The 24,106-nt window shown below is 44.5% G+C and overlaps 2 protein-coding genes and 1 pseudogene across 2 annotated transcripts; all 3 read left to right on the top strand.

The window, feature by feature from the left end:
- LOC108633271 (interferon omega-1-like) lies at positions 1,897–2,756 on the top strand. The gene has a single exon (XM_005683620.2). It carries the CDS (start codon positions 1,978–1,980, stop codon positions 2,629–2,631), a length of 654 nt encoding a protein of 217 aa, XP_005683677.2. The 5' UTR covers positions 1,897–1,977; the 3' UTR covers positions 2,632–2,756.
- Positions 8,794–10,874, top strand: LOC108636544 (interferon beta-2-like). Its single transcript, XM_018051904.1, has one exon. The coding sequence runs from the start codon at positions 9,393–9,395 to the stop codon at positions 9,951–9,953; it is 561 nt and encodes a 186-aa protein (XP_017907393.1). The 5' UTR covers positions 8,794–9,392; the 3' UTR covers positions 9,954–10,874.
- LOC108636619 lies at positions 21,743–22,349 on the top strand (annotated as a pseudogene).

Raw genomic sequence — 24,106 nt, 5'->3', positions numbered from 1 at the left:
ACAGATGCTAGGCAAGGCTGATCTCCTAAACCCCTGCAGAAAGGGTTTGTGTTCTAGCAAATGGGGTTTGGTGCCCGTCTTCTTCCTTCTCCGCTTATACTGATGACATGTGGGATTAAAGAAAAGGAAAATCAGCTAGCTGGTCCTTAAAAAGCTGAGGGGCAGACAACTGACCCAGGACTTGGCCTTCATTCAGCTTCTGTAAGAAGCAGCCCTGTCCCAGTCTTTCTGTTGTTCATTGTTGGCCTCATCCTTCCCCCTCTGCCTCCCCAGCTGTGCTGCACTGCAATTTTGCTAACTCAGAATAATACATCATTACTTCAGGGGAAAACCCTTCCCTTCTTTCATACTCAGGACATTGAGGCTTTCCCTTGTTTTCTTCTTGCCCACAAAACAACTGTGGAAGTTTCCTTTCTAGGAAAGTTGCAAAAGAGAAACAAAAAAGAAATCTAAACAGTCTTGAAAGTGAAAGAGATGCAACCTCTCTGGCTTCTTTACTTCCCTTACTTGTTCTCACCTCATCATGAAATAGAACCAGAGCAGAGGCAGGAATACCAACACTGTCCAATAAGTCACTAAGTGTATATAAAATGTTTAAATGAAAAATTACACTCGAGTAAAGGAAACAAGGCTATTTCTTGTGGATCTAGTGCCCCGGATCTCACTGCCCTGCAATCTCAGAGGAGACAGAAACAGAGGAACAGAGATGCCCAGTAGAATCAACTGCCTGAATCAATGACCGAAATCTCATTAGATTCTGAGACATAAGCTTCCAATAAGAGACAACCCCATCACTGAATCTCCTTCCTCCAGCTCAGAAACTCTGAGCAGAACAAGAGTTGAAGAGTTTAAGTAAGAGAGTTGAATAATAAAACCTATACCTGGCAAAGTCAATATTATTGATCTACTAAAAGGAAAATAATTGCAGTTGGAAACTCCTCCACTAACTTGCACAAACACACTTTTGCCCTCAGCATCTGAGCACTGCTGACACTTTAGACACCTGGGGACACGGGTCAGGAGAAGAAGAGGTCACCACTGAGCACTAGGGTCCTTCACACAAAAACTCCAGGGGAGAGGTTGGGGTTTCGGGAAGACAATTTATTTCCCAACCAGTCAATAAGCCCTCCACAGAAAGGAGATTTTCGAGTCCTCAGGATGTGGAAAGCGTGCTCTCAGGGAGGGAGAGAGTCCAGCAGGTGAGGAAGGGGGACTCTGTCACTCCAGAGGACAGGGGTGGCTCCATGTGATCTCTCCCTTGTGAGTGAGGTGCTGCTGGGAAAATACAATTATCCTGGATGTAGAGTCTCCTCACCCATATTCCCTGAGAAGAACCAGGATTCTCGTGGGGTATTGGCCCAGTCTGTGGAGGACGACAGGTCTCCAGCAAGAAAATGGTGGAAAGAAGGGTGATGTCAGTAATAGTCCTGCCCTCATGGTTCCCTGAAGGGCAGGGATCTGCAGGACTGTTCTAGAAGGAAGAGAAATGTGGGAGGACTTCAAGGACTGGTAATATCAGCCTCTTCTCTTAATCAAACATTAAAGAAAACTCATCATTTGTTTCCAAGAGCTTACCTTCCAGTGTGATCTGGTAAATCCCTTATATACGGAATCCATAGAGCGGACAGAGCCTGGCTTCCTAAGGAACCTAAGAGGGAAAAATGGAGCCCAAGACCAAGCCAAAGATGCGTTCATGGATGAGAGGAGAGCAACACTTGTGCATGAGAGATAAAGGGCGGTAACGCGTGTAATTACAGATGTCCATCAATCCTGACTTAAGAGAAAGTCCTTCTCATTTGATTGAAAAACATCCATTTGGATGGGCACATCTGAAGTGACTAGGAAAAGGCAAAATTAATAGTCTAGAAGGAAGAACATTTCTTTGACTGTCTTGAGAATACATAACAGAAAACCAAAAAAGGAAGTAAAAGTGCATAGAAATGATTAGAAAATGAAAATTACTATGTTCCCTATTTAATGGCCTCACTTAGAAAGCATGGCATCAGAGAACCTACCTCAAGGTTCCACCAGACACCGTCTCACCAGCCCAGCAGCAGCCGCATCTTCCCCATGGCCTTCGTGCTCTCTCTACTCATGGCCCTGGTGCTGGTCAGCTACGCCCCAGGAGGATCCCTGGGCTGTGACCTGTCTCAGAACCACGTGCTGGTTGGCAGGAAGAACCTAATGTTGCTGGGCCAAATGAGGAGACTCTCCCCTCGCTTCTGTCTGCAAGACAGAAAAGACTTCGCTTTCCCCCAGGAGATGGTGGAGGGCGGCCAGCTCCAGGAGGCCCAGGCCATCTCTGTGCTCCACGAGATGCTCCAGCAGAGCTTCAACCTCTTCCACACAGTGGGCTCCTCTGCTGCCTGGGACACCACCCTCCTGGAGCAGCTCCGCACTGGACTCCATCAGCAGCTGGACCACCTGGACGCCTGCCTGGGGCAGGTGATGGGAGAGGAAGACTCTGCCCTGGGAAGGATGGGCCCCACCCTGGCCGTGAAGAGGTACTTCCAGGGCATCCATGTCTACCTGCAAGAGAAGGAATACAGCGACTGTGCCTGGGAAACCGTCAGAGTGGAAATCATGAGATCCTTGTCTTCATCAGTCAGCTTGCAAGAAAGGTTAAGATGATGGATGGAGACCTGAGCTCACCTTGAGATGACTCTCACTGACTAAGATGCCGCATCATCCTTGTACACTCACCTGGGGTCATTTCAGAAGACTCTGAATTCTGCTTTAGCCACCAAATGTGTGGAATTCACTCAGCCGATACATGTCTGTAGTAATAAGCACGTAGATATAAAAAAATCAACGGCAGGGGTATCAATCGATAAGCTATGACTGCCCTGATGTTATTTATTTATTCTTTATTTATTTAGGTAATGGAATATTTTATCTCATCATACTTATATTTTCATATAAAAATGTGTATGTTTACATTGTATTAAAATTTAGAAGATATATTTCTCTATTTTATTAAAATTGTTATTTGGGTTATTTATTAAATAGTTATCAAGATAAATTTCTTGAGTTTTTATTTTGAAAACCTAAATCCTTATTTTGTCTTCAAATACCTATCACAAAATAGTATTTGTTCACTTTATACGGTGAAACAGTTCTATCACTTTCTAACAAATGTCTGTCAAAAGGTGGAATTCTGAGACTCTTCTGTGGTGCAGTTGTTAGGACTCTGAGTTTTTCCTCCAGGGAGCCTGGTTGAGGAACTAAGATCCTATAAGCTGTGGAGGGTGCCAAAAAGAAAAAAGGTAGGAAGGAGATTATGAATTGGAGAAAATGGCTAGTCTCGATGTCACAGGCATAACTAATTTGTACCCACTCGTTAAAGACTGGTTGATGCACATATCTGAGGGAAGCAGTCACCTCCTGCGGGAAAGCTGAGGACACGCCCTGCTGACTGGCTGCTCCTGACTCCTGTTGCTCTCTCCAGCCTTCTCCTCAGGACTGCCTTACTGAGCAATTCACTCCCTTCTGCAGGAACTTCACTGCCTCCACACACGAGCTCTGTTCTGTGCTGGTTTCTAGCTGCATGGTGTAGTCAGAGTGGAAGCCCCAGGAAGAGAGCCCAAGTGAGAGGAGAGTTCTAGAAATTCCAAAACCTCTGAATCCCAGCTCTGCTATTTACCAACACTGTAACCCTGAAAAGTCTCACGAACACAACAGGTCAGTTTCCTCATCTTTAATATGAGGACAGTAAGAGTGGTTTTCATACAATTACTGTTTGGATTCAATGAGTCCAAATCATACAAGAGGCATCAAACGCTCCTGGCAGAAATCATCAGGATAGTGAGAATCACTCGCGACGGGGGAGCCTGGTTGTCTGCCGTCTACGGTGTCGCACAGAGTCGGACACGACTGAAGCAACTTAGCAGCAGCAGCAGCAGCACATACGTCATGGGAGGTTAATCTGCATATGTGGAGTCTAGGATCCTGGAGTAGGGTGAGGAAGGGAGAGGAAGTTTTCTACACTTGGCCACTCCTGAAAAAGTCTTCCTAAACTGTTCAAATGGAGGCAAGAAGACCAAGGCAGGCTAGGGAATGCAGAGACAGCTAAGAGATGTGAGAACCAGTAGCTGCCATGATCAATAGGACTCTAAAGAAGTAAAAGGGTTTCTTAAGCTTATTTATATATATTAAACATACATGTCATTGCTAAACTTTTAAATAATTCATACAAAGGAATGCCTACCCTTGACTTCTAGGAGGATTCACCGTAATCCTATACCGTTAACAATTTAATGGGTATCCTTCTAGACATTTTCATATGTAGTTAACAAATCTATACATATGGACATACTAATGTATACCATATAAATATACATTTATATCCATTTGTCATATATTTCAGTTTCTCATTTATTTATCAGTTCAGTTCAGTTCAGTCGCTCAGTCGTGTCGGACTCTTTGAAATCCGGTGAATCGCAGCATGCCAGGCCTCCCTGTCCATCACCAACCCTGGGAGTTCACTCAAACTCATGTCCATCAAGTCAGTGATGCCATCTAGCCATCTCATCCTCTGTCATCCCCTTCTCCTCCTGCCCCCAATCCTTCCCAGCATCAGAGTCTTTTCCAATGAGTCAACTCTTCGCATGAGGTGGCCAAAGTACTGGAGTTTCAGCTTCAGCATCATTCCCTCCAAAGAAATTCCAGGGCTGATCTCCTTCAGAATGTACTGGTTGGATCTTCTTGCAGTCCAAGGGACTCTCAAGAGTCTTCTCCAACACCACAGTTCAAAAGCACAAATTCTTCAGCGCTCAGCCTTCTTCACAGTCCAACTCTCACATTCATACATGATCCCAGGAAAAACCATAGCCTTGACTAGACAGACCTTTGTTGGCAAAGTAATGTCTCTGCTTTTCAATATGCTATCTAGGTTGGTCATAACTTTACTTCCAACGAGTAAGCATCTTTTAATTTCATGGCTGCAGTCACCATCTGCAGTGATTTTGGAGCCCCCCAAAAATAAAGTCTGACACTGTTTCCACTGTTTCCCCATCTATTTCCCATGAAGTGATGGGACAAGATGCCATGATCTTCATTCTCTGAATGCTGAGCTTTAAGCCAACATTTTCCCTCTCCTCTTTCACTTTCATCCAGAGGCTTTTGAGTTCCTCTTCACCTTCTGCCATAAGGGTGGTGTCATCTGCATATCTGAAGTTATTGATATTTCTCCCGGCAATCTTGATTCCAGCTTGTGCTTCTTCCAGCCCAGCGTTTCTCATGATGTTCTCTGCACATAAGTTAAATGAGCAGGGTGACAATATACAGCCTTGACGCACTCCTTTTCCTATTTGGAACCAGTCTGTTGTTTCATGTCCAGTTCTAACTGTTACTTCCTGACCTGCATATATGTTTCTCAAGAGGCAGGTCCCTTGCAAATAGATCTTTGAGATTTTTCTTCATTAGCAGCAGCAGTATATAAAAAGGGATTGCTAGTTATAAATTGCTGCCTTATGTGTTAATTGCAAAACTAAGATAATCATAATAACTTGTCTTGAACGTGTGGTAAGATTAATGGCCTTAATTTATAGTACATGCTCAGAATGGTACCAGACACTTCCCAAGTGCTACTTACATATTAACTCTTTTATTTGAATCTGGTTAGAAGATTATTTCCTGAGGTTCTGGATCTGTGGTCAGGAAGATGAAGCAGTTCCCAGAGAGCTGTTCAGAGACACATTTCTGCAGCTCACCCACCCCCGAGTGAGAAGAGAAATAGCCATTCACTGGGATGAGGAGCCCAAGAAGGTTGCCACAATACCCAGAGTTCAAGACGGAAACATTCCTATGTGGCACACAGGCCAGCTGTCCACAAGACTCACCCCCACCCTCACTGGATTCTTGGTCCTCCTAGAGTTTAGGACCTCAGAGAATCAGTCAGGAAGACACAGGCATCTGGCAGGCAGTCAGGAGGATCCTCTGCTCTGAGCACTCAGCTCAGCCAGGAGGCCAGGCCAGAGGGGATTCCCAGGCTGGATCCTGAAATCCCTTTTGGCAGCTTGCATTTAGTTTCCTTTTCACTTGTTGCATCAAATTCCTTGCTATTTTTGCCTTCTGGGGTTCATGACGCAATCTCTGAGGATGTAAAAAACACAAGTCACTTGTTGGTTTTGAGTATGTAGATGGCTTTGCTTTGGGCTGTTTCACTTTAAGGAAGATTCAGAAACTGCCTCAGAGACAGGAAACTAACCCAGCACCCACACAGTGGGACTTGCTCACGTGTCAGCAGAGGGCGGCCTCTAAGGCTTGTTCAGCAGCTGCAGCCAATGTGCTGTCCCTTTTAACCGTTTTCCCAACCTTGGGTTAGCCTGACTCACTGCACCCCTGATAGTGATTTTGACAATTAAAGTCCAGCTCAGAGAACAGCCTGGGATCTGAAGTAAATGCAGGCTTGATGCAGACGGGCATGTTCTGAAAGGGCCAGTCTGAGTGTCCAGCAGCAGTGGGTCCTGGCAGGAAACAGTGAAAACAAGGCCTGCGCTGTTCCTGCCTGGTCCTGGGCCATTGACCCTCCGATGGGAGCATTCTGAGAGTGACAGGGGTGCACAGTGTGGGATCTTCTGGCTGGGTATGTTCTGGAGGTGTTAGGAGAGCTAGGCAAAGAGGCCTTCAGCCAAGGTCCTAGTTCCAGCTGCATCCTGAAGTGAGCTAGAAAAAAACTGCATGAATCAATCCAAGACTTTTGACAAGATGTCCAGGGTGTGAGAAAGGGCAAGAGAGAAGACTGCAACCAGGAGCACTTAGATGCTCTGCACATTGTCCCTCTCTATACCAGGTGGGAGGCCTGAGAAGGGGCTCTGGGCCCACCAGCTGTTGGCTGTGAGCACAGGGCAGCCCCAGCCTGGGCGGATTCAGCCTCAGGTGCTGAGAGAGGTTGAAAGCGAGGCCGCAGCTCGAAGGTGGGAAGACACGCTCTAAATTGGCAGCATTTGCTTCTTTTGTTCATGAAGTGGTTAAGAAACATTTGCTAAATACTTGCTCACTAAATGACAGACAGTGTGAGTCTCAGTAGCAGGTGACCTTGGCAGTCTCCTATTGTAGACTCTGTATTCCCTTCTCATGGATGCTGACCACCTCATCACATGCTTACATGTCTTTTGCTCACTCAGAAGAAGAATTAGTTGGGCAAGTTGCTTAATCCTTATTGATGATCAAGAGGGAAAAAAAGACAATCTCAATGTAACAGAGAAACCTTCGATTCTTCATTAGTTTCTGGCCATCTAATCTGAATCAAATTTCAATTCTACACTTGTCCTTAGAGGCCAAAAGGGAAGGTAATTGGGCCTGTCAATGCTATATTCAAAAGGATTAAAGTCTAGGACTTCCCTGGCGGGCCAGTGGTTAAGAACTCACCTGACAGTGCAGGGGACCTGGGTTCCAGCCCCGCTCAGGGAGGATGACATGCGCTGTGAGGTCCCTGCGCCTGTGCCCCACAACTACTGAGTTGGGCCCTGGAGTCTGTGCTCTGCAGCAGGAGAGAGCTCTGCAGGGAGAAGCCCGAGCAGCTCAGCTAGAGAGCAGCCACACTTGCTCCAACTGGAGAAAGCCCGCCTGCTGCCACAAAGAGCCAGTCCAGTCACAAACTATTATTAAAAATTACCCAGTCTACACTTTATGAAGAGCTCCTAATGCCTCTCCCTCCCCCCACCCCGCCCCCTCACACACACACTCTGGTTGTAGCAACTTTTTATTTGGTTTCTTATTTTTGGTTCTGAGACTTGTGGGATCTTAGTTCTCTGACCAGGGATGGAACTCGGGCCTCCTGCCCTGAAAGCATAGAGTCCCAACCACTAGATCTCCAGGGAATTCCCAGATCTCCTTCATCTTTTACCTAATGTTCTTTTTCTCTTCTGGGATGTCATTTAGGATGCCCCGTTACCTTTAATTGCCACGTCTTCTTAGCCACCTCTGGCTATGACAGTTTCTCAGTAGTAGACACTTTATGTTATTGTCAATGGTATCATTTTTAAATGTCATTTTCCAACTTTTAATTGCTCATATAAAAAAAGTGGTTGATTTTTAATGTTAGTCTTGTTTTCGTACTGCTCCCTCCAGTTTGAGCTGTGTTGGTCACCATGGAGCCGACAACCCCATGTGGCCAGCTGAGCACTTGACTAGTCCAGCCTGAGCTGTACTATGACTAACACCATGTACTCTATTTTGAAGGCCCTATGAAAAAGAAGAATGTAACTATCTCACTACTAATTTTGTATTGGTTTATGTTGAAATGATAACATTTAGAAATATTAAGTAAAATATACTGTTAAAATTATCTTTTTTCTGTTTACTCTTTTGATGTGGCCTCCAGAAAATTTTAAATTGCACATTCATATAAAAAGAAGTGGTCTTTTAATTTCCTAGCTGCAGTCACCATCTGCACTGATTTTGGAGCCCAAGCAAAGAAAGTCTGTCACTGTTTCCATTGTTTCCCCATCTATTTACCATGAAGTGATAATGAGTTTGAACAAACTCCGGAGGTACTGAAGGACAGGGAAGCCTGGCATTCTGCATCCCATGGGGTCACAAAAAGTCAGACCCGACTTAGCTACTGAAAAACAACAAGGTTGATAACGTTATGTGATGTCTTGCTCCTTATGGCTAAGGCCTCCAACACAATTCAGAACAACTTAGTTTAACAACATTCTATTTTGTTTTTTATATACATTATTTTTTCTTTTTATTTAAATATATTTAGTTAAGTGAATGATAATTGCTTTACAATATTGTGTTGGTTTCTGCCATACAGCAACATGAATCAGCCACAGGTATACATATCTCCCCTCCCTCTGGAACCTCTCCCACCCCTCTAGGAACATCACTCTATTGTAGATAGAAAAAAATAGATGCCTTTGTTAAAATCATAAACTGCAAGTATTAATGCTTGGTAATAGCAGATTTGAGAATGAAACCTAATTCTTATGAAAAAGAAAACTCTTACAAACAAGGCCCCCTCTCCACAAATCTCATAATATGAAAAGAAAAAAAAGAAAAATCTTTTGAAATGAACGAATCCCGTAATAATCAAGTTGAAAAGATGTGGCTTATATTATTTTTTAACATTCAGCAATTCATTGAAACTTTACAAACATTAGAAATTCTCAGTTTCTATATCTTTTTTCCCCATGGTATATATAAATTAAAATAGCAAGGAGCTTAAAGAAAAAGAGTTTTAGAGGCAACTAATAATTCAAATGACATGGGAAAACTGAAAGGGAGACCTGAAAGTGGGAAATTCCTCTCAAATAGTAAGAATGGAGGGCCACCCTGTATAAGTAGCCCACACTCAAGGAGGAAGGACATTCACTCTGCAAACTCTTGAAGACTCAGCTTCAGCACCTACTAGCAGAACAGGCAGCCCTGGGCCTGATTTCACCATGACCTACCGGTGCCTCCTCCAGATGGTTCTCCTGCTGTGTCTCTCCACCACAGCTCTTTGCAGGAGCTACAGCTTGCTTCGATTCCAACAAGAGCGGAGCCTTGAGGTGTGCCAGAACCTCCTGTGGCAGTTACCTTCAACTCCTCAACATTGCCTCGAGTTCAGGATGGACTTCCAGATGCCTGAGGAGATGAAGCAAGCACAGCAGTTCCGGAAGGAAGATGCCATATTGGTCATGTATGAGATGCTCCAGCAGATCTTCAATATTCTCACCAGAGACTTCTCCAGCACTGGCTGGTCTGACGCCATCATTGAGCACCTCCTTGAGGAACTCTATGGGCAGATGAATCGTCTGGAGCCAATCCAGAAGGAAATAATGCAGAAGCAAACCTCCACTATGGGAGACACGACCGATCTTCACCTGAGGAAATATTACTTCAACCTCGGGCAGTACCTTAAGTCCAAGGAGCACAACAGGTGTGCCTGGACAGTCGTGCAAGTGCAATTGCTTAGGAACTTTTCTTTCCTGAAGAGCCTAACAGGTTACCTCCGTGACTGAACATCTCCCACCTGTGGCTCTGGGAAGGGACAATGTGACTTTGAGGTGAGCCTCGTCAGCAGCAGAGGCTCTTGAACTAAATGACGATGCAAGGCGCTGATTTCAATGGACAGTTAAAGACTAAGCTATTTTTAAATTGATTTATGCACTATTTATTTATTTAAACTTTTATATGAGAAATAAATTATTTATGAAACAAAAGTCAATGTTGCAGTTTCAATGTCAATTTGATTTTTGTGACAACACATATTAAAAATTGCAGAGCACCTTGGAGACATTCATTGCCAAACAAGCCTGCAGAGTAGTAGCGTTTCTGGCCCCTGCCTTTGAGGAATTTAAAATACATGGCAGCCCTGTGGAATGTCCGAGTTATATGCATGCTCTCCATGTATCCACACAGTCTACCTGCGCTTGTCTTGTTCACATCTTTAAATGTACCAAAGTGCTTAGGCCAGAGGGCCCGTCTATATGATGTGGGCGTTTTTTCCTCTCTTTTTTTTTCCAATTGGGGTAAAATATACACCACCTTACATTTGAGAATCTTACAAAGTAAGACTTCTTTAAACCAATAAAATTTGGGCAAATTGCAATTAATTTATAAAATTCTTACTAAAGTAAATGAAAAATTCTGACCTTCTAAATGTCCTCAGTTGCTTGTATACTCCAACCCTTATTTCCAACAACGCAGTCCTCAGAAAGAGGTTTCAGGAACATGAGTCGAAAATTACTTAAGACTGTCTTGGGGGTCATTAGAAATTGTCAAAGATGGTAATTCACTCAATTAAAAATAAGTGAAAAGTGATCTTGGAAATATTAAATTTACATCCGTAAAAGACGGAAAAGTAAAACGATATTAAATACTTGTTTTAGTACACAGAAAATATAGTTTAAATAAAGTTTAACAAAATGTACTGTTATATACAAAATATATTTTAATATTCTATGCTTAATATTTAAAATGCCTTCTATAAATTTATAATAAAATTGGAAACGTGAGATATTTCTTTTAAAATAAGTATATAATTCAATATAAAATTAATTCAAACAAATAAAGTGCTCTGCTTTTTCAAATATTCCTAGTTTTCAGCTATTTAACACTTACTCCCCCACTTCAACGCGGAATCCTTGAGAGACCCTGAAAATTTCAGAGCATTCCAGGGGCGCACACTTCTTTGATCCCTGACCCAGGTGGTGGCCGCGTTCCTTCTCACCCCCAGAAAGTCCCCCAAACCGTCCCATGGTTATTTGTCTCCTGGCCACCGCTGACTTCTCCTCTGGCTGCAACGCACTCCCAGGGTCCCAGAGCCAGTCTCATCGCCTTGGCTGTTTCTCACGTTGTCCAAAATGGCTCTAAGCCTATAGCCTCACTGACTCCCCCTGGCTCCGCTTGGTGTTCAAGGTCCTCCCATCGTCCCATCTCTCACAGTCTCACCCCCACCGCCGGGTTTAACTCTGTCCACACCACGGTGCCACGGCCCCAAGCCCATTGTCTCATCACCTGTGCTCGCTTTCACTTTGCCCGCAAAGCCGTCCCGTCAACTCGAAGCCAAAAGCCTCAGCGCTGCCACCGTGTTTCACTGTGTGCCCAACGCCTTTCCATCCTGCCTCAGCGAATAGTCTCGTCGCCACTTCCAGGGTCCCCTGTGTGGACCACACCCATCCATCGTCCGGTGGTCTCATCCCTCCGCAGGGTTTAACTTTGTCTCAAAGCTGTCCAGTCGTCCCACCACCAGCAGTTTTTCGCCACCGTCCGGTTTCACTTTGTCGGCCTCGGACTCCTCGTCTCACAGCCAAGCAGGGCTCCCCTGTGTGAGAAACGCCCGCCCATCGCCCCACAGCCAATAGTCTGCGATGTTCTGACAAGGTCTCATCGCCCATAGGCATCGTCCCAAAGCCAATAGTCTCAAAGCTGTCTGTCTCAACGCCCCTGCTGGCTTTCGTTTTGTCCGCAACGATATGTATCCTCTGGAAACCAAGACTCCTTGCCACCGCTGACTTCCCCTTTTTGCCCAACGACCTCCCATGGTCCCAGCGCCTACAGGCTCATCGGCAAAGCGGTGTTTCACTTCAACTCCAAGGACATCGCCCAAGGTCTCATCCCACCGCCGTTTCACTTTGTCCATAACGCCTTCCCACTGTGCCACAGGGAAGAGTCTCCTGGCCAGCGCCAGGCTCCCCTACATGAGCAACGCCCTCGCATAGTCCCCGTAACAAATGGCTCATCGCCGATGCTGCCTTTCACTTTGTCCGCAGCGCCGTCCACTCTTCTCAGAGCCACCACCACTTTCCCCTTTATGCCCAACGTCCGCCCGTGGTCCCATCGCCTGTAGGCTCCTGGCCGCCGCCAGTTTCCCCTTTGTGCACCACATCGCTGTCCTGCCTTCCCATCGCCAAGAATCCCATCTCCCCCGCGGTGTTTCACTTTTCCTCAAAGCTGCCCGGTACTCAGATCACCCAAGGCCTCATCCCCACCGCCGGGTTTAAATTTCACCTCAACTCTTGACACTGTCCCATAGCAAATGGGCTCATCGCCACCGCCGGGTATCGCCCCATAGCCGATACTATCATTGCCGCGACTGTGTTTCATTTTGTTCCGAACTCCCTCCCATAGTCCCACAGGGAATAGTCTTGGCTCCACCGCGGGATCTACTGTCCATCCTGGCCCCTACTCCGCCCCCTAATGGTGGTAAAGCCAATAGTCTCATCGCGGCGACTGTGTTCCACTTGGTGCCGAACGCTCTCCATCATCCCACAGCAAAGCGCCTCCTAGCCACCGCGGGATTCGACCGTGTGAGCAACGCCCCAGCAGGTCCCACAGCGAATAGTCTCTGAGCCGCCGCGCTCCGTGTGCGCAACGCCCACTCCCCCGTGTTTCACCTGGTGCACGACCCCCTCCCATCCTTCCTCAGCTTATCCTCTTTAAGCCAACGCGGGATTCCAACGCCGCGCTCCCCCCACCCTCCATCAACGCGGCACAGCTGGTTGTCTCATCCCAGACACTGTGTTTCACTAGGTCAGCAACGGCCCATATGAGTCGGCAGCCAGTAGTGTCTTGCTCACCCTCTAGTTTCACTTTAGGGCACAGCGCTGTCCATCCTCGCATCGCCAATAATCCCACCACCGCTGCCGGGTACCTTTCTCTGAGCTGTGGGTTCCCTTCGCCGGAAGTGAGCCCCAATCTGTAAAATCAGCCTCATCTCACTCAGAAACCCTACCTTGGGGGTTCCTTTCCTCAAACATGGCCAGTTCGAGCTGACATGTGGAAGAAAGGCCACTACTCAGGGGATCTTTCCGAAAATGCAATATTCTCTCTTCCTACTCACGACAGCGGAAACCAGGCCTTTCCCACAAAAGAGCTAATGATATGCGCACCCTTGAATCAGTGCTCCTATTAAAAGCTCTGTGGAAACTTTGCGTCCTGTCTCTCTAGCAGCCACACGAGAATCAACTGCAAACTCTCCTACCACTGTGATTCGAAAGCAAAAACGATGGATCCACAGCGTTCGCGCTCTCGCGCTCGCCTGGAGAAGCAGGCGGTCTGCGGATCCTTCTCAGCGCTTTCTCATCGCTTCGCGGTGCTCGCGCGCCCCCTGCCGGCCGTCTGCAGAAGCACCGACATTCTCTATGGCCCACATCCACTTGCTGGTGGAAGGAGCTGCTGCATTCCTGCTTGCTCTCTTTGCTGGAAGGAGCCTGGGATCCACCGCCAGAAACACAGGGAAATCTTCAAACACCTGAAACAGATGCAAAGGATCCGCTCTCAGTCGCGCCTAAAGGACAGAGCCGACTTCAGATCTCCTCGGAAAAGAGAGATGATCACTCCAGTGCAGATGACTCAGGGCCCCTGCAACCACTATCTGATGCTCCAGCAGAGCTTCCAACTCTTCACCACGGAGGACAGCCCTGCTACCCTGCAGCCCGGATCAGAGCCTGAAACAACTGGAGCCGATGGAAGGAGACAGTCTGTGCAGTTCTCACTGGACTTCCTGCCCGGGAGTATTTCCAGGGCATCCATCTCTACCTCAGGAGCTGGAATACAGCCACTTTGCCTGAGAGGCTGTCAGAGTGGAAATGAAAAGGGCCTTTCCCTCATGTATGAATCCTCAAAGAAATGGCAACGATAAGGGTGTTTATATTTGTAACACTCGCTAATGAATTCCATTATTGTTTGCTTCCTCTTCCAAAGCAATTGCAGCTCATACTTTCTCAGGCACTGAAAACCGAAATGAAAATCATGATTTTTCAGAAGCAGGTGTGGACAGCAGAACAGAATGTCTTTTCTTGCATAAAGATCTTTTGATCATCATTGAAAAGATCTCTTGATGTCTGCAGGGCTGGTATTTTCTATACTCAGCGTCCAGAGTTTCTTTCCATGGACAGGTGTCCAGGATCCTCTGTTCTTCAATATCTTTTTCAGTTAAGTCTAGGTGCTATAGAGATAAAGAATAAACTGTGTGGATTTTCATCATCATAGGTACTTATCTTTCCTTCTCTGAAGAGCACAATGCAGGCCTTCCAGATCAGGTGAATCTTCTGGTTTGCTCGCATTCAAAGGGTGATTCAGGGACATGGGTACCTTCTGTTCTGTGGCTTTTTCCATCATCAATATGTGACTCCAAGTTTGTGGTACCTGGATCTAGTACACGCGGCAGTAAAGACATGAAGTCTGGTGGCTCACAGGGGATGCTTCCAAGCGCCAGGACTATGCAGGGTGAGAGCCCTTCTTCTCACGTTCCCTGGCCTGGATTTATCCTCATGGGAATCTCAGTGCAAGCAAGTTGGGAAACTGTTGGGTGATGAATGGATGAAGAGATAAGTTCAGGGTGCTGACTTTCAAAAATGCGCAACACGAAAGTTGAAAGTTAAGTGTTTGGGGAGCAAAATGAGGACTGCAGCCCAGGAGACAGCACCTCAGATAGTTCTGAGAAGCTGTTCCAAAGACACACAGAGGGATATATGTGATTTTGGTGAAGAGGCAATACATGCAATCATGTGCCTATTTTTTGTGTACGTTTTCTGCCAGTGTCGTGAAGGTTTCTTGGAGTTACAAGAAGCAGTCGTCACCATGAAGGGTTTCCATGCTTTTCTAGATGTGAGGAGATAGAAGAACAATTGAGTTAAAATGGGCTCCTGAAAACAGCTCACCTTCTGAAGACTTGCTCTGCCAGTTTTCCCTGCACACAGAATGCCTCACTTCTGCTTTCCACCCGAGATTCCTTTCCAGGGGTGTTGAGAATCAGCTGCAGTTGCACATGATTTAATCCCTGTAGGGAGGTGGCAAGCGCCAATGGCACATGCTAGTTTGTACTTGACAGGGCATGAGGCCAGGTTTCACGGTTGCACTATTTGTTCAAATGAAGTTCTGGTAGGGGTCGAGGGGAACAAGGATTGTTCTTGCTTGCACACACTTCCTTAAAATACAATCTGACCCAAATGCTCTCTCTCCAAATCAGCTTTGGGGAGAATGACAAGAATGCCTGTCATAGTTCACAGTATCATCGGCTGTTTGAAAGAAACGTCCAAGCTGATCCCTGAAGGCATTGCCTGCAGGGAAATAGCCACAGTGCAGACACATTACAGGCTGTTTCCTTACTACCTGAGGGAGACAAGAAAAGGATAATCAGGCAGTTCCTTGCAACTAGGTGAGGATGACTGAAGAAAAAGTGATGAGTGAGTCTTCCTTTTGGGTCCAGGCCCAAGAGCCTCATCCTGATCTTCTACATATTGCAAATGGAAAGTGGAAGACAGTCTTCCTAATAATGATCTTCAAAAAATAACTCACACATGCTGTGTGCGAGGACAAAAAAACAAAAGCAAATTTTTGTATCCACAAAGAGTTAAGAGATAAAATTAATCGCAATTGATGGAACAGTATATAAAGGATTTGACACATTACTCTGCTCAGTCTATTAATACCACAAACAGTCACTTAATTAGTCTAGCCGTTATCCTGCTGATGAGGTAACATTTAGGGTGCAGCAAAATAAATAATACAGGATACAATAGCAATTCAATAAACATTTGCTGTTCACCCTTTTATGTTAAAGTAGCAACACATATGTATATACTTATTTAATATATATTGTACAAGTGTGTGTATTTATGTATGTGTATGTGTTTTTGTTCAGTCGCTTAGTTATATCTGACTGTCTGTGACCCCATGAACTGTAGCATGCCAGGCATATTCATTCCAAAAAATCCCCTCTGTTTTGTTTTCCATGCATACAATCTGAATTGTGATACACAAAATGAAATATTCTAAATACAAAAGAAATGTTTCAAGTACTTCACTATCTCCCAAGTTTGCTCAAACTCATATCAATTGAGTCAGTGATGCCAAGCAACCATCTCATCCTCTGTTGCCCCCTTCTCCTCCTGCCCTCAATCTTCCACAGCATCAGGGTCATTTTCAAAGGGTCGGTTTCTTCTCAGAAGGTGGCCAAAGTATTAGAGCTTCAGTTTCAGCATCAGTCCTTTCAATGCATATTCAGGTTGATGTCCTTTAGGAGTGACTGGTTTGAGCTCCCTGCAGTCCAAGGGACTCTCAAGACTCTTCCTCAGTACCACAGTTCAAAAACATCAATTCTTCGGCGCTCACTTTCTTTTTGACCCAAATCACATCCATACATGACCACTGGAAAAACCATAGCCTTGACTAGATGGACCTTTGTTGGCAACATGGTATCTCTGCTTTTTAACACACTGTCTAGGTTTCTCATATAATTTCTTCCAAGAGAAAGAGTCTTTTAATTTTGTGGCTACAGTCACCATCCGTGGTAATTTTGGACCCCAAGAAAATGAAATCTGACAGTGTTGCCACTTCTTCCCCATCTATTTGCCATGAAGTGATGGGACTGTGTGCCATGATCTTTGTTTTTTGAATGTTGATGCAGCTATATATGTATATGTATTTTTATGGGGGAGGTCTGGTTTAGCTGTGCCTCAAATTGTTTCCCTAAAAAGGTGGTTAATTTAGGTCAGGGAAACAATAGATATTATAGAGAGTCTGTTTTACATGATGGCTGAAGATTTTCAAAATTTGAATTTTTGAAATTGCTATTATAATGGAAAATTTATTTATTGAGATTGGCATATTCATTCCAAAAAATCCTCTCTGTTTTGTTTTCCATGCATACAATTTGAATTGTGATACACAGAATGGAATATTCTCAATACAAAAGAAATGTTTCAACAATTAGAACATTTAAATAGAATTTGGGACTACAACACTTCCATCTTAAATCCTGATGCTCGTCTAAGTTCAAATTAATAAAATCAACTGTAGTGCTCGCTTCGGCAGCACATATACTAAAAAATTGGAACGATACAGAGAAGATTAGCATGGCCCCTGCGCAAGGATGACACGCAAATTCGTGAAGCGTTCCATATTTTTTATGGATTAAAGATCTAAATGTAAGACCAGAAACTATAAAACTCCTAGAGGAGAACATAGGTAAAACACTCTCTGACATAAATCACAGCAGGATCCTCTATGATCTACCTCCCAGAATTCTGGAAATTAAAGCAAAAATAAACAAATGGGATCTAATTAAAATTAAAAGCTTCTGCACAACAAAGGAAAATATAAGCAAGGTGAAAAGACAGCCTTCTGAATGGGAGAAAATAATAGCAAATGAAGCAACTGACAAACAACTAATCTCAAAAATATACAAGCAACTTATGCAGCTTAATTCCAGAAAAATAAACGACCCGATCAAAAAATGGGCCAAAGAACTAAATAGACATTTCTCCAAAGAAGACATACGGATGGCTAACAAACACATGAAAAGATGCTCAACATCACTCATTATTAGAGAAATGCAAATCAAAACCACAATGGGGTACCACTTCACACCAGTCAGAATGGCTGCGATCCAAAAATCTGCAAGCAATAAATGCTGGAGAGGGTGTGGAGAAAAGGGAACCCTCTTACACTGTTGGTGGGAATGCAAACTAGTACAGCCACTATGGAGAACAGTGTGGAGATTCCTTAAAAAATTGCAAATAGAACTACCGTATGACCCAGCAATTCCACTGCTGGGCATACACACTGAGGAAACCAGAATTGAAAGAGACACGTGTACCCCAATGTTCATCGCAGCACTGTTTATAATAGCCAGGACATGGAAACAACCTAGATGTCCATCAGCAGATGAATGGATAAGAAAGCTGTGGTACATATACACAATGGAGTATTACTCAGCCGTTAAAAAGAATTCATTTGAATCAGTTCTGAAGAGATGGATGAAACTGGAGCCGATTATACAGAGTGAAGTAAGCCAGAAAGAAAAACACCAATACAGTATACTAACACATATATATGGAATTTAGAAAGATGGCAATGACGACCCTGTATGCAAGACAGGAAAAAAGACACAGATGTGTATAACGGACTTTTGGACTCAGAGGGAGAGGGAGAGGGTGGGATGATTTGGGAGAATGGCATTCTAACATGTATAATATCATGTAAGAATTGAATCGCCAGTCTATGTCTGATGCAGGATACAGCATGCTTGGGGCTGGTGCATGGGGATGACCCAGAGAGATGTTATGGGGAGGGAGGTGGGAGGGGGGTTCATGTTTGGGAACGCATGTAAGAATTAAAGATTTTAAAATTTAAAAACTAAAAAAATAAAAAATAAAAAATAAATAAATAAAATCAAGTGTAACCACCGCTCCTGTCCAAGTGTTCAAGTGGTTAGAATGTGCCTTCTTAGCCCAGGCCATTGTCCTGTCATGTCCAAGCAACCCACTTTTTGTTAGGTACTTTTATACAGTTTTCATATTGCTGCCTCTTCTTGTCATTTGTATTTCAGTTTGTAAAAGCTGTGCTAATGCTCCTACAATCTTTTCTATTTCCATTTTGAGGTTTATTGCAAAAACAGGAACAGAAAACGGAAATGAATAGAACAGTTAATGTATTTCCTCCATGATTTTTCAAGAGATCCAACTTTCCACTCATTGAACATTCCTAGAAAGTAAAAGTAAGCACTGAATGAAGAAGTAATGCACAAAGGTCAAGAGAAAGTGAATGATGTAGTTGAAAAACGTACAGTGACATCGCTGCCAAATGACAAAATGTCACTTAACTACACAAACAGGGATGCAGAGCTCTACAGATGACAGATTAGAGAGCAGCTTATTGTCACACTGTTTAGCTGCAGACAGAGCCAAGGAGGGTGGCAGGCTCTTAGGCACAGTGTTACCTAAAAGGGTAGTGGACCGCTCTGCTAACTCCCAGTATCTATTTATTTATCTTTATTTGTATCTTTATTTGTCTGTTCACATTTCTCCCTCTTCGTGGAGGTTGTGGGATTCTGAGGATGTAGACCTATTAACTCGCCCTGAAGAGAGACTGGGGTACGGACTGGACGGTCACCCTATTCATGTGTGAGAGGCCAGCTGTTCCCTGGAAGCGACTAGGTGTAGTGTTTGGACAGCACATCATGTTCACGCAGAGATGAGATTAGATTAATAATGTTGACCAGTGAGCTGAGCATTAAGGGAAGGGAAACAGGTCATCTCAGGGAAATTCTATCCAGTTTCCATAGATGGATGTGTGAATTTTCTGCCTCGTGGGAGCAGTTAACAGACACTGAAAGCTTATATGTCCAAGCATTGTCAGAAGTACGTTACGTCCTACAATCTTCAGAAAAATCCAGTGAAACTTCTGTGATGATCAGTTCCATTGAAGAGGAGAAACCGTAGTGCCGCAGGTCACACAGGCAGTGCAGGCTGGAGCTGTGACATCAACCCAGGGATCTTCCCCATGTCCACTGTCTCATGCACTGGACCGAGCTGTCTGCTCTGACAAGGTGCTTCCTTCTTTAGAGGAACACTTAGTAAGGTCTTCCTCTCCAATTCCTATTACTCAATGTCACAAAAGTGCCATTCGCTCATTCCTGGGACATTACAATCATTAGACAACAGTTGAGTACACAGTTCCCTTTGCACCTGATAAGTTCCAATCCTGTATTTCAAGTGGTGTTTTTTTGAGATCTACAGAGGAGCCTGGCCGACTATGGCAACTAAACCACAACTCTGACAGTCTCTGTTTCCACCTGAGATAATATTTTGAGAAACTATTCAGAAAGTTAAAAAACCCATTTAAATTTACTCTTACAATCTTTGTTTTCAGAAGATTCTCATTTTCTGAAACAGTCTTCAAATACTAGGTCTACTCAAACTTTGGTGTGGATAGTTCTCTTAGAACTACTTCTGGGACAGAGCTGAAGCTCCAATAATTCAGCCACCTGATGGGAAGAGCCCACTCACTGGAAAAGACGCTGATGCTGGGAATGATTGAGGGCAGGACGAGAAGTGATCAACAGAGGATGAGATGATTCGATCACTTTGGGTCAAATCAATGAACATGTATTTTAACAAACTGTGAGAGATAGAGAAGGACAGGGAAGCCTGGTGTGCTGTAGCCCATGGTATCAAAGAGAGTCAGACATGCCTTAGTGACAAACAACAATGGGACAGAGACCCCTCTGTCCAGGGACACACACCTTCCTGGATTCTCCACTTGTGCCATTACTGCCTTTAGGGAGCTTACAATCTCTCAGGGCAGTCAAATGTTACATAATTAGAGGGATTACTTAATTACAACTGTATGTTATGTAGCTTATGGAGAATGCTTAAGGTTAATGAGGAATAATGTGGAGGCTGAAGAGTACAGTGGTCAAGTACCACTTATACAGTTAATCCTGACTGTTAGCAAGTTAAGTAATCTCTCTGAGTTTTCAGTTTCCTTATTTGCAAACTGGAGAAGGCAATGGCAACCCACTCCAGTACTCTTGCCTGGAAAATCCCAGGGATTGGAGAGCCTGCTGGGCTGCCGTCTATGGGGTTGCACTGATCAGACACGACTGAAGCGACTTAGCAGCAGTATTTGCAGACATGTCAATAATTATAGTAATTATCTCATAGGAAAGCTGTGAAGATTAATTCATGTTTATTAAAAACACTTTGTTGAGAGGCTGCATGCAAAAATTTCTGTCATTAATATTATTAAAAATTATCTGTACCTTACAGAATTGGTAAAGACATGCATTACAAGGAGAAATGTAATTGCAACCTCAGTATCCCTGAATATATGGTAGATTATCACTTCACTGTGAAATATCTAAGGAGATGAGATTATCTGCACGATCACACAAAGACTGAAGCAAAATATCCTCTGAAATATTGCAGTGGTACAGGAGAAAGAGAAATAAACACAGGCAAACATGAAGTGTTTAGGACAACCAACACCTTAAAAAGTGCCTTGTGGATTATACTTGCAAAATAACTCACTTTTAACAAATGATATCAGTGATATTGTTCCCTATAATGTCTCCAGGGAGCTTAAGGCCTACTCAGGCGACATCATAAAGGTACATACAGAACCAAAATTTTTTAAAGAAGGGAGAAAAGTGTAAATGAGGGAAAAATGAGAAAAATCCAAAGCTTCTCTCATAAGCTCTTTTCATACTGAACATTTCTTGGTGACCTGGAAAAGCCACAATTGTATGAATATTTGTCCCTTCTCTGACTTTGATCAGACTCTTCTCCGAGGAGCAACAAAGGAGGTGTGAAAAGCATAATATACGGCTGTGTAGCTATCAACCACAGTGGCACGCATGATTTGATGTCCCCCACCTAGGCACTCATGGCAAAAATTAGCACTTTTATTGATTTCACTACAAAGAGTAGAAAAAGAAAGGAAAGGGAAAATGTGGAAAAACCCAGAAAATGAAAGTTTCTCTACTCACTCTTTAAGAGCCACCTATCACCCAAAGCCCTCAGAACTTGCCTAGACCTCCCCTGCAGGCGGTCCTGCAAGCCCCCAGCATCCCAATGGCCCTCCCCGTCTCAGTGCTGCTGGCCCTGGTGATGCTCTGCTCCAGCCCCACGTGCTCCCTGGGCTGTGAGCTGCCTGCCAGCCACGGCAATCTGGAAAGCCTCGACGTTGGAGTCAGATGGAGAGAGTGCCCATTGTGTCCTGTCTGAGGGACAGGACTGACTTCAGATTTCCTCAGACCCTGGTGCACAGGACCAGGCTTGAGAAGACAGAAGCCACAGCTGTTGTGCACGAGTTGCTCCAGCAGACCTTCCAGCTCTTCAGCCCACGGGCTCTCTGCAGGTCGGGAAGAGAGCCTCCTGGACAGATTCCTCGTGGGACTTGATCAGCAGCTGGAGGACCTGGACGCGTGTCTGAGGGAGGGAAAGACACTGGAACAGTCACCTCTAGGGACTGAGAACTCCAGATTGGCTGTGAAGAGTTACTTCCAGCGAATCAGTGTGTATCTCAAAGAGAAAGAATACAGCCGCTGTGCCTGGGAGGTTGTCAGCGTGGAAATCAGAAGGCGCTTGGTCTTTGCCAACAAGCTCATCAGAAAACTCAGGAAATAAAGAAGGAGTTGAATCTGAAAACAGTTCATCTGGTCAACTAAATGGCTATTTTCTAAGACTCAAAATGCAACCTTTAACTCTATTCTTGTGTCAGATGAAATATAAGTAATAGCTAATGTATGGGATTATTTAAATATATGTTAAAGGTTTTGTTACTATAACTGTTTAAAACAGATTTAAGAATCTGTTTTCCATATCTTAAAAAGTTGTAACATTTATTTATTTCTTTAAATTATTGGAAATATTTAGGCTGTTCATAGAATTTAAATCTTTATCATTCATAAGATACTTGCTTTGTACTATATTTTGTACAAGACTACTCTTGTTTTTCAGTAGAGAAAATAAAAGTAATTCAAAAAAAACAAAGGAGCTTGCACACATCTTTGAATAAAACCTGACCCAAAGCCTGATCCTACAAGATAAGCCTGTACTGAATTCTTCTTAATGAAGAGGGAACGGGGTCACCCACCCTGGGTCATAGAAGGAACAATGGACAACTTGAGGGGGGATTGAATGTGATTCTTGAGACACAGACTAGAGGAGGGAGGGAGATGGGTGGAGAAAAGCCCAGGTCATGGACTCAGGTGCCTGCCTGGGGCCTGTAATAACCGGAGTGCCTTCAAGGATTAGTGGAGAGCCACATACATCATGCAGAGAAGGCAATGGCACCCCACTCCAGTACTCTTGCCTGGAGAATCCCAGCAACGCGGGAGCCTGGTAGGCTGCAGTCCATGGGTCGCTAAGAGTTGGACACGACTGAGTGGCTTCACTTTCACTTTTCATTTTCATGCATTGGAGAAGGAAATGGCGACCCACTCTAGTGTTCTTCCTGGAGAATCCCAGTGACGGTGGAGACTAGTGGGCTGCCGTCTATGGAGTAGCACAGAGTCAGACAGGACTGAAGCAACTTAGCAGCAGCAGCAGCACAGACATCATGGGAGGTCAATCTGCATATGTGGAGTCTAGGATCCTGGAGTAGGATGAGGAAGGGGGAGTAAGTTTTCTACACTTGGCCATTCCTGAGTAAAGAATCTTCCTGAACTCTTCAAATGGAGGCAAGAAGAACAAGGCAGGCTGGGGACTGCAGAGACAGCTAAGAGAGGCCATGCAGAACCAGTAGCTGCCATGAGAAATGTGACTCTAAGGAAGTAAAAGGGTTTCTCAAGCTTATTTATATATATTAAACACACATGCCATCACTAAACTTTGAATAATTCATTCAAAGGAGTGCCTTCCCTTGACTTCTAGGAGGATGCACCGTAATCCTCAGCACTTCCTCCCAGTGCAGAAATCCCCAGCGTGCTCTCCTCATTCACTCTGCATGAAGGCGTCCTCTTCATTCATACAGCTGTGTCCTTCTCCATTACGGTTTCTGGTTGTCAATTTCCCCTTATGACTGCAAACCACCAACTCAAAGCAGAACCAGAGTGAAAGTTCTAGCTCTGTCAGACACTCTCCTGTGACTTCACCTGCTCTGCCTGCCAAGCACTGCGGGTCCAGACTGTCCAGCCTCCCAGAGAAACACAGTAAACAGAGGGAACCCCGCCCCACAGTGAGCAAAGGTGGAGACACAGGGGCTCCTCTGTGCGTGCACCTAAGTTATTCCAAGTGCAGGGCTTTTAATACATTTAATATATTTAGCAACAGGGGCACAGAGCTTTCCTCGCAGGACATATGTTAGTAAAGTGAACACTGGAAGAATACAATTTCTCAAAGTAACAAAGATCTTTGTGGGGATTCATGTATTTAATGTAGGC

The sequence above is a fragment of the Capra hircus genome, chromosome 8 (genome assembly GCF_001704415.2).
Source record: "Capra hircus breed San Clemente chromosome 8, ASM170441v1, whole genome shotgun sequence".
Classification (NCBI taxonomy): Eukaryota; Metazoa; Chordata; class Mammalia; order Artiodactyla; family Bovidae; genus Capra; species Capra hircus.
The sequence above is the reverse complement of the archived record's forward strand: the minus strand, read 5'-3'. Positions and strand labels throughout refer to the sequence as shown.

Bases quoted from the DNA above. Each gene is read 5' to 3' on its own strand.
- LOC108633271 (XM_005683620.2), top strand. From the start codon at position 1,978: ATGGCCTCACTTAGAAAGCATGGCATCAGAGAACCTACCTCAAGGTTC.
- LOC108636544 (XM_018051904.1), top strand. From the start codon at position 9,393: ATGACCTACCGGTGCCTCCTCCAGATGGTTCTCCTGCTGTGTCTCTCC.